General features: G+C 28.3%; 1 protein-coding gene across 1 annotated transcript in view; it reads left to right on the forward strand.

The window, feature by feature from the left end:
* LOC135129508 (E3 ubiquitin-protein ligase HERC2) overlaps positions 1-17,196 on the forward strand; it is a 105,377-nt gene that overhangs the window by 11,866 nt on the left and 76,315 nt on the right. The window contains 3 exon segments of the mRNA XM_064056673.1: positions 8,167-8,475; positions 8,523-9,018; positions 9,067-9,163. Of these exon segments, the coding sequence (XP_063912743.1) occupies positions 8,167-8,475; positions 8,523-9,018; positions 9,067-9,163 (902 nt within the window).

Genomic DNA, 17,196 nt, shown 5'->3' on the forward strand with positions numbered 1-17,196 from the left:
TTATTGGTTTCTTCAATTCTTCGATTTGCGATTTTTTAATTTTTCTCTTCTGGGGTTTTTTTAAATTTTGCAATTTTTAAATTAAGATTTCTGGAGTTTTTAATTTTTTCTTTTTCAATTTTTCGATTTGCACTGTAGGTTTTTTATTTCCTTTATTTTTATAATTTTTCGATTTTTTAATGTTCCGGTTTTATATTTTTTTGTTTTTTCAATTTAAATTTTTTCAATTTTCCGAATTTTCAAATTTAAAATTGTCAGTTTGTCAGTTTTCCAACTTTTGAGTTTTCCAATTTTTAATTTTTCATGTCTTCAAATTTTCGATTTGCACTTTTTTATTTCGTTTTTTTATTTTCATTATTTTTACAATTTTTCCATTTTTCAATGTTCTAGTTTTAACTTTTTTTTTCTTTTTTCAATTTCAGTTTTTTCAATTTTTCGTTTCCTCAATTTTCTCGATTTGTGGTTTTTCAATTTTTTTGAATTGCAATTTTCCTAATTTTCAATTAAAATTTTTCAGTTTGTCAATTTTCCAACATTCGAGTTTAGATTTTGCAATTTTTCGACTTTTAATTTTTCATTTCTTCTAATTTTTTTATTTTCTTAGAAGAATGGGTCATCTGCCAAAATTAGTCTTATTTTAACAAGTACCAGCCCCGCCCACCCACCCTTATTTTTTTTAGAGGATATATCATCTGCCAAAATCAGTCTCATACTTGCCAAGATAAGACTGATTTTGGCAGATGACCTATTCTTTATTTTCTTATAACAGTAGGTCATTGGCCAAAATGAGTCCTATTTTGGCAAATACTAGCCCCACCCACCCGCCTTTTGTTTTCTTAGAGAGTAGATCATTTGCCAAAATCAGTCTTATCGTAGCGAGTACTACTAGATCAGTTTTTCGATTTTTCAACGTTCGAATTTTTCAATTTCTCGCTTTTTAAATTTTCAATTTTTTGATCTATCTTTCGATTTTTGATTTCTCTGGGCAACCGAAAAAACTTTCGGTTTTTTAATTCTACAATTTTGGCAGTTTTCCTATTTCTCAATTATTTGATTTTTAAAAATATCGAGAAAATGGATGTTTATTTTTTTTAATTTTCGATTTTTGATTTTTTGTCACCGGGTTTTTGGAAGGGAGTAAAAAGTAATTTTGATCAGCAATCTGCCATGTTTACCGTAACTTTAAAACATCTGAAAATTTTGGTTCTATTTTTCAATTTTGGATTTTTCGGTTTTTCAAAATTTCGGTTCGAATAAATTTGTTCTTTTAGTTAAAAAATCGAAAAATGACAAATCGTGAAAAGGAAAAATTTTAACTTGAGAACTTGAAAAATTAAAAATCAAAAAATTCCAAAATTGTACAGTTAAAATTTGAAAAATCAAAAGATTGGAATTAAAAACTGCAAAATTGTCAAACAAATTATCAAATGAAATATTTAAAAGTTGAAAAATCTAAAAACTAGAAAATGAAAACTGGCATTTCGAATTCGATTTTATAAGATGTTTTTTTTTCAATTTTTCGATGTTTCAGTTTTTAATTTTCCGATTATACAGTTGTACAATTTTTCAATGTTCTTCGAGTTTTCAATTAAAATTTTTCAGTTTGTCAATTTTTCGAGTTTTTAATTTTTCGAATTTTCAATTTTTCGAGTTTTAATTTATCATTTCTTCAAATTTTTGAGATGCAGTTTTTCGTTTCGGTTTTTATTTTCTTTATTTTTTTTAATTATTTCATTTATCAATGTTTCGATTTGCGATTTTTCAATTTTTCATTTATTGGTTTCTTCAATTTCTTAAAATTTGCAATTTTTCGATTTTTGAATTTTTCTCTTCTGGGTTTTTGTTTATATCTTGCAATTTTTAAATTAAGATGTCTAGAGTTTTTAATTTTTTCTTTTTCAATTTTTCGATTTTTTAATGGTCCGGTTTTATATTTTTTGTTTTTTCAATTTAAATTTTTTCAATTTTTCAAATTTTCATATTTAAAATTGTCAGTTTGTCAGTTTTAATTTATCATTTCTTCAAATTTTTGAGATGCAGTTTTTCGTTTCGGTTTTTTATTTTCTTTATTTTTTTAATTATTTCATTTATCAATGTTTCGATTTGCGATTTTTCAATTTTTCATTTATTGGTTTCTTCAATTTCTTAAAATTTGCAATTTTTCAGTTTTTCGATTTTTCAGTTCTTCAATTCTTCGATTTGCGATTTTTTAATTTTTCTCTTCTAGGGTTTTTTATATTTTGCAATTTTTAAATTAAGATTTCTGGAGTTTTTAATTTTTTCTTTTTCAATTTTTCGATTCTTTAATTTTTAATTTTTCCAAATTTTCGATTTGCAGTGTAGGTTTTTTATTTTCTTTATTTTTACAATTTTTCGATTTTTTAATGTTCCGGTTTTATATTTTTTTGTTTTTTCAATTTTTTTTTTCAATTTTTCGAATTTTCAAATGTAAAATTGTCAGTTTGTCAATTTTCCAACTTTTGATTTTTTCAATTTTTAATTTTTCATTTCTTCAAATTTTCGATTTGCACTTTTTTATTTCGGTTTTTTAGTTTCATTATTTTTACAATTTTTCCATTTTTAAATGTTCTAGTTTTAACTTTTTTTTTCGTTTTTCAATTTCAGTTTTTTCAATTTTTCGTTTCCTCAATTTTCTCGATTTGTGGTTTTTCAAGTTTTTTGAATTGCAATTTTCCTAATTTTCATTTAAAATTTTTCAGTTTGTCAATTTTCCAATATTCGAGTTTTTCAATTTTTAGATTTTGCAATTTTTCGACTTTTAATTTTTCATTTCTTCAAATTTTTTTATTTTCTTAGAAGAATGGGTCATCTGCCAAAATTAGTCTTATTTTAACAAGTACCAGCCCCGCCCACCCACCCTTATTTTTTTAGAGGATATGTCATCTGCCAAAATCGGTCTCATACTTGCCAAGATAAGACTGATTTTGGCAGATGACCTATTCTTTATTTTCTTATAACAGTAGGTCATTGGCCAAAATGAGTCCTATTTTGGCAAATACTAGCCCCACCCACCCGCCGTTTGTTTTCTTATTAGAGAGTAGATAATTTGCCAAAATCAGTCTTATCGTAGCGAGTACTACTAGATCAGTTTTCGATTTCTCAACTATCGAATTTTTCAATTTCTCGCTTTTTAAATTATCAATTTTTTTATCTATCTTTCGATTTTTGATTTCTCTGGGCAACTGAAAAAAACTTTCGATTTTTTTATTTTACAATTTTGGCAGTTTTCCTATTTCTCAATTATTTGATTTTTAAGAATATCGAGAAAATGGATGTTTATTTTTTTAAATTTTCGATTTTTGATTTTTTCTCACCGGATTTTTGGAAGGGAGTCAAAAGCAATTTTGAGCAGCAATCTGCCATGTTTACCGTAACTTTAAAACATCTGAAAATTTTGTTTCTAATTTTCAATTTTGGGTTTTTCGGTTTTTCAAAATTTCGGTTCGAATAAATTTGTTCTTTTAGTTAAAAAATCGAAAAATTACAAATCGTGAAAAGGAAAAATTTTAACTTGAGAACTTGAAAAATTAAAAATCAAAAAATTCCAAAATTGTACAGTTAAATTTGAAAAATCAAAAGATTGGAATTAAAAACTGCAAAATTGTCAAACAAATTATTATCAAATGAAATATTTAAAAGTTGAACAATCTAAAAACTAAAAAAAAATTAAAACTGGAATTTCGAATTCGATTTTATAAGATAAGTTTTTTTTTTTCAATTTTTCGATATTTCAGTTTTTGATTTTCCGATTATACAGTTGTACAATTTATCAATGTTCTGGCTTTATAATTGTTTGTTTTTTCAATTTTTTTGATTTGCAATTTTCGAGTTTTCAATTAAAATTTTTCAGTTTGTCAATTTTTCGAGTTTTTAATTTTTCGAATTTTCAATTTTTCGAGTTTTAATTTATCATTTCTTCAAATTTTCGAGATGCAGTTTTTCGATTCGGTTTTTATTTTCTTTATTTTTTTAATTATTTCATTTATCAATGTTTCGATTTGCGATTTTTCAATTTTTCATTTATTGGTTTCTTCAATTTCTTAAAATTTGCAATTTTTCGATTTTTGAATTTTTCTCTTCTGGGTTTTTTTTTATATCTTGCAATTTTTAAATTAAGATTTCTAGAGTTTTTAATTTTTTCTTTTTCAATTTTTCCATTCTTTAATTTTTCTAAATTTTCGATTTGCAGTGTAGGCTTTTTATTTTCTTTATTTTTACAATTTTTCGATTTTTTAATGTTCCGGTTTTATATTTTTTTGTTTTTAATTTAAATTTTTTCAATTTTTCGAATTTTCAAATTTAAAATTGTCAGTTTGCCAATTTTCCAACTTTTGAGTTTTTCAATTTTTAATTTGTCATTTCTTCAAATTTTCGATTTGCACTTTTTTATTTCGGTTTTTTATTTTCATTATTTTTACAATTTTTTCATTTTTAAATGTTCTAGTTTTAACTTTTTTTTTCTTTTTTCAATTTCAGTTTTTTCAATTTTTCGTTTCCTCAATTTTCTCGATTTGTGGTTTTTCAATTTTTTTGAATTGCAATTTTCCTAATTTTCAATTAAAATTTTTCAGTTTGTCAATTTTCCAACATTCGAGTTTTTCAATTTTTAGATTTTGCAATTTTTCGACTTTTAATTTTTCATTTCTTCAAATTTTTTTATTTTCTTAGAAGAATGGGTCATCTGCCAAAATTAGTCTTATTTTAACAAGTACCAGCCCCGCCCACCCACCCTTATTTTTTTTAGGCGATATATCATCTGCCAAAGTCAGTCTCATACTTGCCAAGATAAGACTGATTTTGGCAGATGACCTATTCTTTATTTTCTTATAACAGTAGGTCATTGGCCAAAATGAGTCCTATTTTGGCAAATACTAGCCCCACCCACCCGCCTTTTGTTTTCTTAGAGAGTAGATCATTTGCCAAAATCAGTCTTATCGTAGCGAGTACTACTAGATCAGTTTTTCGATTTTTCAACGTTCGAATTTTTCAATTTCTCGCTTTTTAAATTTTCAATTTTTTGATCTATCTTTCGATTTTTGATTTCTCTGGGCAACCGAAAAAACTTTCGGTTTTTTAATTCTACAATTTTGGCAGTTTTCCTATTTCTCAATTATTTGATTTTTAAAAATATCGAGAAAATGGATATTTATTTTTTTAAATTTTCAATTTTTGATTTTTTGTCACCGGTTTTTTGGAAGGGAGTAAAAAGCAATTTTGATCAGCAATCTGCCATGTTTACCGTAACTTTAAAACATCGCAAAATTTTGGTTCTAATTTTCAATTTTGGATTTTTCGGTTTTTCAAATTTCGGTTCGAATAAATTTGTTCTTTTAGTTAAAAAATCGAAAAATGACAAATCGTGAAAAGGAAAAATTTTAACTTGAAAACTTGAAAAATTAAAAATCAAAAAGTTCCAAAATTGTACAGTTAAAATTTGAAAAATCAAAAGATTGGAATTAAAAACTGCAAAATTGTCAAACAAATTATCAAATGAAATATTTAAAAGTTGAAAAATCTAAAAACTAGAAAATGAAAACTGGCATTTCGAATTCGATTTTATAAGATTTGTTTTTTTTTAATTTTTCGATATTTCAGTTTTTGATCTTCCGATTATACAGTTGTACAATTTTTCAATGTTCTGATTTTATAATTGTTTGTTTTTTCAATTTTTTTCATTTGCAATTTTCGAGTTTTCAATTAAAATTTTTCAGTTTGTCAATTTTTCGAGTTTTTAATTTTTCGAGTTTTCAATTTTTCGAGTTTTAATTTATCATTTCTTCAAATTTTTGAGATGCATTCTTCTAATAAAATAAAAAAATTTGAAGAAATGAAAAATTAAAAGTCGAAAAATTGCAAAATCTAAAAATTGAAAAACTCGAATGTTGGAAAATTGACAAAGTGAAAAATTTTAATTGAAAATAAAAAAATTGCAATTCAAAAAAATTGAAAAACCACAAATCGAGAAAATTGAAGAAACGAAAAATTGAAAAAACTGAAATTAAAAAAAGAAAAAAATGTTAAAACTAGAACATTGAAAAATGGAAAAATTGTGAAAATAATGAAAATAAAATACCGAAATAAAAAAGTGCAAATCGAAAATTTGAAGAAATGAAAAATTAAAAATTGAAAAACTCAAAAGTTAGAAAATTGACAAACTGACAATTTTAAATTTGAAAATTCGAAAAATTGAAAAAATTTAAATTGAAAAAACAAAAAAATATAAAACCGGAATATTAAAAAATCGAAAAATTGTAAAAATGAAGAAAATAAAAAACCTACACTGCAAATCGAAAATTTGGAAAAATTAAAAATTAAAGAAGCGAAAAATTGAAAAAGAAAAAATTAAAAACTAGAAATCTTAATTTAAAAATTGCAAAATATAAAAAACCCCAGAAGAAAAAAATAAAAAAATCGCAAATCGAAGAATTGAAGAACTGAAAAATCGAAAAACTGAAAAATTGAAAAATCGAAAAATTGCAAATTTTAAGAAATTGAAGAAACCAATAAATGAAAAATTGAAAAATCGCAAATCGAAACCTTGATAAATGAAATAATTAAAAAAATAAAGAAAATAAAAAACCGAAACGAAAAACTGCATCTCAAAAATGTGAAGAAATGATAAATTAAAACTCGAAAAACTGACAAACTGAAAAATTTTAATTGAAAACTCGAAAATTGCAAATCAAAAAAATTGAAAAAACAAACAATTATAAAACCAGAACATTGAAAAATTGTACAACTGTATAATCAAAAAATCATGAAATATCGAAAAATTGAAAAAAAAACAAATCTTATAAAATCGAATTCGAAATTCCAGTTTTCATTTTTTTGGTTTTTAGATTTTTCAACTTTTAAATATTTTATTTGATAATTTGTTTGACAATTTTGCAGTTTTTAATTCCAATCTTTTGATTTTTCAAGTTTTAACTTTACAATTATTTTAAATATTTAAAAGTCGAAAATTCTAAAAACTAAAAAAAAATGAAATCTGCAATTTCGAATTCGGTTTTATGATTTTTTTTTCAATTTTTTCGATATTTCAGTTTTTGATTTTCCGATTATACAATTGTACAATTTTCCGATTTTTCATTTATCGGATTTTTCAATTTGTCATCTGCCAAAATCAGTCTTACCTTGGCAAGTACTAGCCCCCCGCCCACCCTCCCTTATTTTCTTAGAGGATATGTTATTTGCCAAAATCAGTCTCATCTTGACAAGTACTAGCCCCGCCCACCCACCCTTTATTTTCTTAGAAGAGTGGGTCATCTGCCAAAATTAGTGTTATCTTGACAAGTACTAGACCCGCCCACCCACCCTTATTATTTTAGGGGATATGTCATTTGCAAAAATCAGTCTCATACTTGCCAAGATAATTAGTGTCATCTTGACAAATACTAGCGACACCCACCCACCCTCTATTTTCTTAGAGGGTATCTCATTTGCCACAATCAGCCTTATCTTAACAAGTTCTTGCTTCGCCCACCCACCCACCAGGTGGACTGAATTTAATTCCATTTTTTCTTATTAAAGACTGTGACGTCGTTTTTTTCAAGTTACAACTTTGTTTTAAATTTTAGAGGCGTCACATATTAAAAATAGAATTCACTTCCCATTTTACACTAGGTAAAATAACACAATGAAATGAAGAGAGGAGGTAGGCGGGGCTAAGTTTAGTTTTTTTCTAGATTAAGAAACAGTAACCCCGCCCACCCACCCCTTCTTCATTCCAGTGATTACTCTTAATATTGTTCAGTTTTTCTTAGCGAGTTCTCTTTCTAATAATTTTATTTCTGTTCATATGAGGACCATTTATGATTCTGGCTAGATAAATGAAGGCAGGGTGGGTGGGCGGGCCTACGTTTAACTTTTTCTTAGAGTCTTTTATAAGCAAGCAATAACCCCGCCCATCCACCCCCTCTTCATTCCAGTGGTTACTCTTGATATTATTCAAAATCAGTCTTATCTTAGCGTTAATTATGTCAACAACTGTCAGTCTTGACAGCTGACAACCGGAACTTATAGAAAACATGAAGATACCAATTTCAACTAAAAATTCAGGATTGCCAACAGACTCGATCACTAGGTGTTGCCAAGCTGACGGACCCAAATAATACTTTACAAATCTAACATTAACGCTCTACGTAGGCCACGGAGACACCTCCTCCAAAGACGAACCCACCCTAATCCAGGCCCTCAAGGGCAAGGACATCGTCGACGTAGAGTGCGGCGGCACCTACAGCGCCGCCATTTCGGCCAACGGCGCCCTCTACACCTGGGGCCGCGGCAACTACGGCCGCTTGGGCCACGGCACCGCCGAAGACTGCCTCGTCCCCACCATGATCTCCGCCCTTTCCGACGAACACATCGTCAAGGTAGCCTGCGGTTCCTTCTACGCGCACACCCTGTGCGTCACCTCGCAGGGAAAAGTGTACAGTTGGGGCGACGGCGACTACGGTACGTAAACCCCGCAAACTCCCCCAGTACTCCATAACTTGTCGCAGGCAAACTAGGCCGAGGCGGCTCCGACGGCTCGAAACTCCCCCGCTTGATCGAGAAGCTCCAAACCGTCAAAATCTCGCAAGTCTACTGCGGCGCTCAGTTCAGCGTGGCGCTCTCCGACGACGGTAAAATCTACACCTGGGGCAAAGGCGAGGGCTGGAAGTTGGGGCACGCGACCGAAGAGCACGTGCGGTTCCCCGAGATGGTGGAGGCTCTGCAGGATAAGCGCGTGGTGGCGGTGAGCCTGGGGGTGGGGCACGTGTTGGCTTTGACCGAAGAAGGGGAGGTGTACGCCTGGGGGAAGAACGAAAACAAGCAGGTGTGTGATAGCTTGGAGTTGTACGTGCAGCAGCCGCGCCTGGTGGAGAGCTTGAGGGGACAGCGGGTGGTGGGGGTGTGCTGTGGGCCGGCGCAGAGCTTCGCGTGGACGGACGTCAACTCCAGGACGCCGAAGACGTCGGTGCCGTTCGTGATTGATTTGTCGGAGCAGACTTTCAAGTGAGTAGTTGGTGAGTGAAGGGGGTGGTTTTATTTGGTTGGTTGTAGGTTAATCGACAAGTTGTTGGAGGCGGTGGTGACCAACAGTATCGCGCAGGATAAGGAGTGTATTGCGGTGGCGGCGTTGAATCTCCTCCACCTTCAGGCAAGTTTATTGGTGTTTATTTGGGTTTGGGTTAGCTGGATTGCGGGTTTTTTGGCGATTTTCGCCTATAAGTGAAAGAAAACGAAAAAAAAAAAAAATTCAAAAGTTAGTTCGACAGAACTTCGCCCGCCCTTGAAGTGCAACCTAAGCAATCACGGTGCTTTAAAAAATTATAAAAAAAATTTATGATTTTGGTTTTCTGATAACCTCGATATATTTCGATTTGCGATTTTTTAATTTTTCATTTTTTGGTTTCTTCAAGTTTTAAAATTTTTCAATTTTTCGACATTGCTCCAAATTTTTGTTTCGGTTTTTTTATTTTCATTATTTTTACAATTTTTCGATTTTTCAATGTTCTGGTTTTACGTTTTTATTATTGTTTTTTCAATTGTTTCGATTTGCCATTTTTCTTTTTTTGACTTTTTTCGTTTTATTTTTATATATTTTGCAATTTTTCGATTAAAATTTCTGGAGTTTTTAAGATTTAATTCTTCAATTTTTCGTTTCTTTAATTTTTCAATAATTTCAAATTTTCGATTTGTGATTTTTCAACTTTTCCCCTTTTTGATTTCTCATTTTTTTTTTAATTTTGCAATTTTTCGATTAAAATTTCTCGAGTTTTTCATTTTTATTTATTCAATTTTTCGATTCTTTCAGTTTCATTTCTCCAAATTCTCGATTTGCAATTTTTTATTTCGGTTTTCTTATTTTCATTATTTTTACAATTTTTCAATTTTTCAATGTTCCGGTTTTACGTTTTTATTATTGTTTTTTCAATTTTTTCGATTTGCCATTTTTCTATTTTTGACTTTTTTCGTTTCTTCATTTTTATTTATTTTGTAATTTTTAGATTAAAATTTCTGGAGTTTTTAAGATTTAATTATTCAATTTTTCGTTTCTTTAATTTTTCATTTATTTCAAATTTTCGATTTGCGATTTTTCAACTTTTCCCCTTTTTGGTTTCTTATTTTTTTTTTTTAATTTGCAATTTTTCGATTAAAATTTCTAGAGTTTTCATTTTTTCTTTTTCAATTTTTCGATTCTTTAATTTTTAAATTTCCCTTTTTTCAAATTTTTGATTTGTAATTTTTCGTGTCAGTTTTTTATTTTCTTTATTTTTACAATTTTTCGATTTTTCAATGTTCTGGTTGTACGTTTTTATTATTGTTTTTTCAATTTTGTCGATTTGCCATTTTTCTTCAATTTTCTCGATTTGTGATTTTTCAGTTTTTCGATTTTTCATTTCTTCAATTCTTCGATTTGCGATTTTTTAGTTTTTCTCTTCTTGGGTTTTTTTATATTTTTACATTAAAATTTCTAGTTTTCATTTTTTTCTTTTTCAATTTTTCGATTCTTTAATTTTTAAATTTCCCTTTTTTCAAATTTTCGTTTTGCAATTTTTCATGTTGGTTTTTTATTTTCTTTATTTTTACAATTTTTCGATTTTTCAATGTTCTGGTTTTATAATTGTTTGTTTTTTCAATTTTTTCGATTTGTCATTTTTATATATTTTGCAATTTTTCGAATAAAATTTCTGGGGTTTTTAAGATTTAATTATTCAATTTTTCGTTTCTTTAATTTTTCGTTTATTTCAAATTTTCGATTTGCGATTTTTCAACTTTTACCTTTTTTGGTTTCTTAATTTTTTTTATATTTTGCAATTTTTCGATTAAAATTTCTCGTGTTTTTAATTTTTAATTCTTTAGTTTTTCGATTCTTTAATTTTCCATTTTTTCAAATTTTCGTTTTGCAATTTTTAGTGTAGGTTTTTTATTTTCTTTATTTTTACAATTTTTCGATTTTTTAATCTTCCAGTTTTATCATTTTTTGTTTTTTCAAATTCAATTTTTAAATTTTTTTACAATTTTCCTAATTTTCAAGTTTAAATTTTTCGGTTTGTCAATTTTCCAACTTTTGAGTTTTTCAATTTTTAGATCTTGCAATTTTTCGATTTGACTTTCTCGAGTTTTCAATTTTAATTTTTCATTTCTTCAAATTTTTGATTTGCAGTTTTTCGTTTCCGTTTTTTATTTTTTTATTTTTTGAGTTATTCGATTTTTCGATTTGCGTTTTTTCAATTTTTCATTTCTTGGTTTCTTCAATTTTTTAAATTTTGCAATTTTTCGATTTTTAATTTTTCATTTCTTTAGATTTTCGATTTGCAATTGTTGTTTCGGCTTTTTTTTTCATTAATTTTACAATTTTTCGATTTTTCACAGTTCTGGCTTTACGTTTTTTTTCTTTTTTCAATTTTCGTTTCCTCAATGTTCTCGACTTGTGATTTTTCAATTTTTTGGGTTTAATTTTTTTTATATTTTTTAATTTTTCGATTAATATTTCTAGGGTTTTTAATTTTTCAATTAAAATTTTTCAGTTAGTCAATTTTCCAACATTTGAGTTTTTCAATTTTTGGATTTTGCAATTTTTCGAATTGACTTCTTCGAGTTTTCAATTTTTCGAGTTTTAATTGTTCATTTATTCAAATTTTTGATTTGCAGTTTTTCGTTTCGGTTTATTTTCTGTATTTTTTTAATTATTTCATTTTTCAATGTTTCGGTTTGCGATAGAACATTGAAAAACGGAAAATTATAAAAATAAAGAAAATCAAAAACCGACACGAAAAATTACAAATGAAAAATTAAAAAATTAAAAATTAAAAATTCGAGAAATTTTAATCGATACATTGCAAAATATAAAAAAAATGAAAATCCCAAAAAGTGAAAAACTGAAAAATTGCAAAACAAAAAAGTTGAAAAAACTGAAATTGAAAAACCAAAAAAATATAAAACCGGAACATTAAAAAATCGAAAAATTGCAAAAATAAAGAAAATAAAAGACCTACACTGCAAATCGAAAATTTGGAAAAATTAAAAATTAAAGAATCGAAAAATTGAAAAAGAAAAATTGAAAACTCCAGAAATTTTAATTAAAAAATTGCAAAATATAAAAAACCCAAGAAGAGAAAAATTAAAAAATCGTAAATCGAAAAATTGAAGAAATGAAAAATAAAAAACCGAAAAACTGAAAAATTCAAAACTCGAGAAATTTTAATTGAAAAATGCAAATTTAAAAAAATTGAAAAAACCAAGACATGAAAAATTGAAAAATCGAACAAATAAAAGAATAAAAAACGGAAACGAAAAACTGCAAATCGAAAATTTGAAGAAATGAAAAGTTAAAAATTGAAAAACTCAAAAGTTGGAAAATTGACAAACTGACAATTTTAAATTTAAAAATACGAAAAATTGAAAAAACAAAAAAATATAAAACCGGAACATTAAAAAATGAAAAAATTGTAAAAATAAAGAAAATAAAAAACCCACACTGCAATCGAAAATTTGAAAAAATTAAAAATTTAAGAATCGAAAAATTGAAAAAGAAAAAAAATTAAAAACTCTAGAAATTTTAATTTAAAAATAGCAAAATATAAAAAACCCAAGAAGAGAAAAACTAAAAAATCGCAAATCGAAAAATTGGAGAAATGAAAAATAAAACACCGAAAAACTGAAAAATTCAAAACTCGAGAATTTTAATTGAAAAATTGCAAATTTAAAAAAATTGAAAAACCAAGACATGAAAAATTGAAAAATCGCAAATTGAGACATTGAAAAATGAAATAGTTAAAAAATAAAGAAAATAAAAAACCGAAACGAAAAACTGCAAATAAAAAATTTGAAGAAATGAAAAATTAAAACTGGAAAAATTGACAAACTGAAAAATTTGAATTGAAAATTCGAAAATTGCAAATCAAAAAAATTGAAAAAGCAAAGAATTATATATAAAACCAAAACATTGAAAAACGGAAAATTATAAAAATAAAGAAAATAAAACCGACATGAAAAATTGCAAAATAAAAATTTGAAACAATGAAAAATTAAGGAAAAAAATTGATAAATTAAAAACTCCAGAAATTTTAATCGAAAAATTACAAAATATAAAGACCCAAAAAATTGAAAAATCGCAAATCGAGAAAATTGAAAAAACGAAAAATTGAAAAAAGAAAAAAAACGTACAACCAGAACTTTGAAAAATCGAAAAATAATGAAAATAAAAAACCGAAACAAAAAATTGCACATCGAAAATTTGAAAAAATGAAAAATGAAAAAATTAAAAATTAAAAACTCGAGAAATTTTAATCGATACATTGCAAAATATAAAAAAAAATGAAAATCCCAAAAAGTGAAAAACTGAAAAATCGCAAAACAAAAAAATTGAAAAACCTTTTCAATTTTTTCAATTTTTCGATTTACAATTTTTCGAATTTTCTAGTTTAAAATTGTTCGTTTTGTCAATTTTCCAACTTTTGAGTTTTTCAATTTTTAGATTTTGCAATTTATCGATTAAAATTTCTTGAGTTTTTAATTTTTAATTTTTTAACTTTTCCATTCTTTAATTTTTCATTTTTTAAAATTTTCGATTTGCAATTTTTCGTATCGGTTTTTATTTTCTTTATTTTTACAGTTTTTCTATTTTCCAACGTTACGGTTTTATAATTTTTTGTTTTTCCAGTTTAAATTTTTCCATTTGTAGTTTTTGGTTTCGATATTTTATTTTCTTTATATTTTCAGTTTTTCGCGTTCAATGTTCAGATTTTTTTTCAGTGTGAAAATTTTCAATTTTTGGATTCTTTAATTTTTCGATTTGCAGTTTTCTGTTTCGGTTTTTTATTTTCTTTATTATTTCAATTACTCGATTTTTCAAATGTTTCGATTTGCGATTTTTCGATCTTTCATTTCTTTTTTCTTCAATTTTTTAAATTCTGCAATTTTTCGATTAAAATTTCTCGAGTTTCGATTTTTATTTTCATTATTTTTACAATTTTTCTATTTTTCAGTCTTCTGGTTTTACGGTTTTTTTCCAATTATCAGTTTTTTTGTCAGTTTTTGGATTTTTCAATTGTAGATTTTTCAATCTCTCGGTTTTTCAATTTTTCGTTTCTTCAATTTTTGATTTACAATCTTTCGAGTTTTTGTTTTAAATATTTAATATTTTTCACTTCTTCTTTTACTGGATTACAAAATTTAATTATTAATGTTTTAATTTTTCAATCTTTCATTGTTCCAATTTTTGAAATTTTGACAATTTTACGATTTTACGACTTTTTAATTTAATTATTTTTACAATTTTTCGATTTTTCAAAGTTCTGGTTTTACGTTTTTTTTTCTTTTTTCAATTTTTCGTTTCTTCAATTTTCTCGATTTGTGATTTTTCAATTTTTTGGGTTTAATTTTTTTATATTTTGTAATTTTTCGATTAAAATTTTTGGAGTTTTTAATTTTTCCATTTTTCCGTTCTTTAATTTTTCATTTTTTAAAATTTTCGATTTGCAATTTTTCGTCTCGGTTTTTATTTTCTTTATTTTTACAGTTTTTCTATTTTTCAGTGTTGCGGTTTTATAATTTTTTGTTTTTTCAATTTAAATTTTTTCAATTTTTCCGTTTGCAATGTTTCGTTTCGATATTTTATTTTCTTTATTGTTTCAATTATTCGATTTTTCAAAAGTTTCGATTTGAGATTTTTCGATCTTTCATTTCTTGGTTTCAATTTTTTAAATTTTGCAATTCTTCGATTAAAATTTCTCGAGTTTTGAATTTTTGATTTCTCAATGTTTCGATTTTTATTTTCAGTCTTCTAGTTTTACCTTTTTTATTTCGATTTTTTTTTTCAGTTTTTGGATTTTTCAATTGTAGATTTTTCAGTCTCTCGGTTTTTCAATTTTTCGTTTCTTCAGTTTTTGATTTTGCAATCTTTCTAGTTTTTGTTTTAAATATTTATTATATTTTCATTGTTCCAGTTTTTGAAATTTTGACGATTTTACGATTTTTCGACTTTTTAATTTTTCGATTTTCAATTTGTGGAATAAATAAAGTGAAAAAAAGGCAGCAATATTGTAAAATTAAAATAAAAAATGACAAATGAAAACTAAAAATCTAGAAATTGGAATTTAAGAACTTCTTGAAAACGGGTAAATAAATCCAGATTTTTCGAAAAATGATTAGATTTTATTTTGCGAATTTTATTTTTTAATGATAACAATGAAAATAAAGATATGTAATGTCTACATTAAAAAAAATGTGATCAACATTTTTTCAAAAACACTCATATCAATTTGGATAGATGGAGTGAGTCGTTCTTCGAACAGAAAGATTTTATCCCGCCTTCAGGCAATTTTACTGTCATTTTTCAGTGTTTTGATTAGTCTAACTTTAACCGACTTCGTTCTCCCTTTATCGATTTTTACTCTTCCGATTTTTTTCCTCTGTTGTAACCATATTTGCATCGCGGTGATCATCTCAGAGCGTCTTAGTTGCTTCAGCCAGAAATTTCGAGTCATTTTGTTGAAAACAATGAAGTATAGGAAAATAACGATTCCTTGCATGCCCGCCGAAATGCAGAAGAAGTAGTCAAAGGCGGCTAAATTAGTCAGTCTTGCTGCTATCCCAAAAAGCCAGTAGAATCCTAGTAGGAAAAACAGTAGGATCACCAGGCGCAAATTCAGCCACGACATGTTGTCCCGTACGGATATAGTGCTTCTCCTCTGGCAGTAAATGTTGATTAAAATAATCACGAAGATGATGGTGTTGGAGGTTAGAGTGAGCCCCACCGGGAGGTAGATGCCATATATTAGTTTTCTCTCGTGGAGGTAGCAGTAGTTGTCTTGAACATAAGCGCTACGTTGGAAGTCGTCTATAGCTAGAACTGCCACAACGGGAATCGTGGGTACCATCCAGGCCAGTATGGACGACATCAGCACAAAACGAGTACTCACAGTGTAGAAAACTTGCACGTACCTCTCGTACTGTAAGTAACCAATGATAACCATCCACGTGAACTGCGAAACAACTGAATAGTGAAGACACGCCCCCGTCACTATACACAGTGCTGTCTGTTTGTACGAATCGACGCCGCTGCTTGCCGCCAGGATGATATTTTGTACAAAGTTGGTCAAAACGAAGTTCAAAAGAACCTTAGTTCCTGAATTTTCGCGCCAGTTTTTGTATATAAGACCGGTGATTATTACCGCCATACTACCAAACATGGATAGGGCGCATCCCACCGCTGCGACTATACTGAGCGCCACGTCGGCTTCACTCCCTGTCACGATTGCCATTTTGTGCAAAGCCCACTCATCACACGAATAACTGTCTTTAAAAGGTTTGGCTTTGAACTCGCGCACCCATTTACCATGGGTGTTAATCCACAGTCGGTCCCTGCCGTAGTCCCAAAAGTTGCAAAATAAAGTGGCTCTGTATTTCCTATCAGGTGTTATTATTACTCTCACGTAGTCATATAGAAACGGAATCTCGAAACTGGTCACGTGTACCCCAACTAAGTACCCAGTGGTGGATGGAAATCCACGATCGTTGAAAAGCGAGTCTTCCCGAAACACGGTTATCACTAATCGAGCGTCGCTCCCATTGGCTGCTGTCACTTGAGTGAGTTGTGTCCCGGTGAGGAAAGCCACTACTTTGAGACCTTCAGTGTCCAAGTCGTCCAGATTCTGGTCGATTTTTAGCGGCTTCATGGTCACGACGCCACCATTATCATAAACAGCTGCACCTGTCACATTCGTGCTATTAAATGTGCTCACTTGCACAAAAACGTTTTTTGTAATATTAGTAAAAACTTTAGTGTCGGTGTAGTTGTAAGTGCTCAAAATCATGTCCAGATTGTAGAGGATCATGTCAGTTGAGTTAAGTAACAACTGAGCGTCGTTTAAGACTGTCCTGTTCACATCCATGATGTCGCTAGCTAGCCCGATTAAATCACTTAAGTCGACTGAGGCGTTCGAGAGCGTCACATTCTCGAAAATCTGCGCCATAAAGTGTGCATCGACTGTGATATAGTCCTGGTTCTCGGATATTAGTTTTCGTAGGTTTGGAATGTGGTTGTTTGAGTCTTTGGTGTGGGTTAAATTGTGGAGTGTGGTGGTACTGTTGGAACCAAAAAGTTCTCCGCTGTTGTTTACGCAAGAACCTTTCACGTCTTCCCAGTATACACCGTAGAGGTACTCGCCTACGCATTTGCGAGTG

Source organism: Zophobas morio, unplaced genomic scaffold (genome assembly GCF_036711695.1).
Source record: "Zophobas morio isolate AGI-343-1 ecotype UQ-CSIRO unplaced genomic scaffold, CSIRO_AGI_Zmor_V1 ptg000016l, whole genome shotgun sequence".
Lineage (NCBI taxonomy): Eukaryota > Metazoa > Arthropoda > Insecta > Coleoptera > Tenebrionidae > Zophobas > Zophobas morio.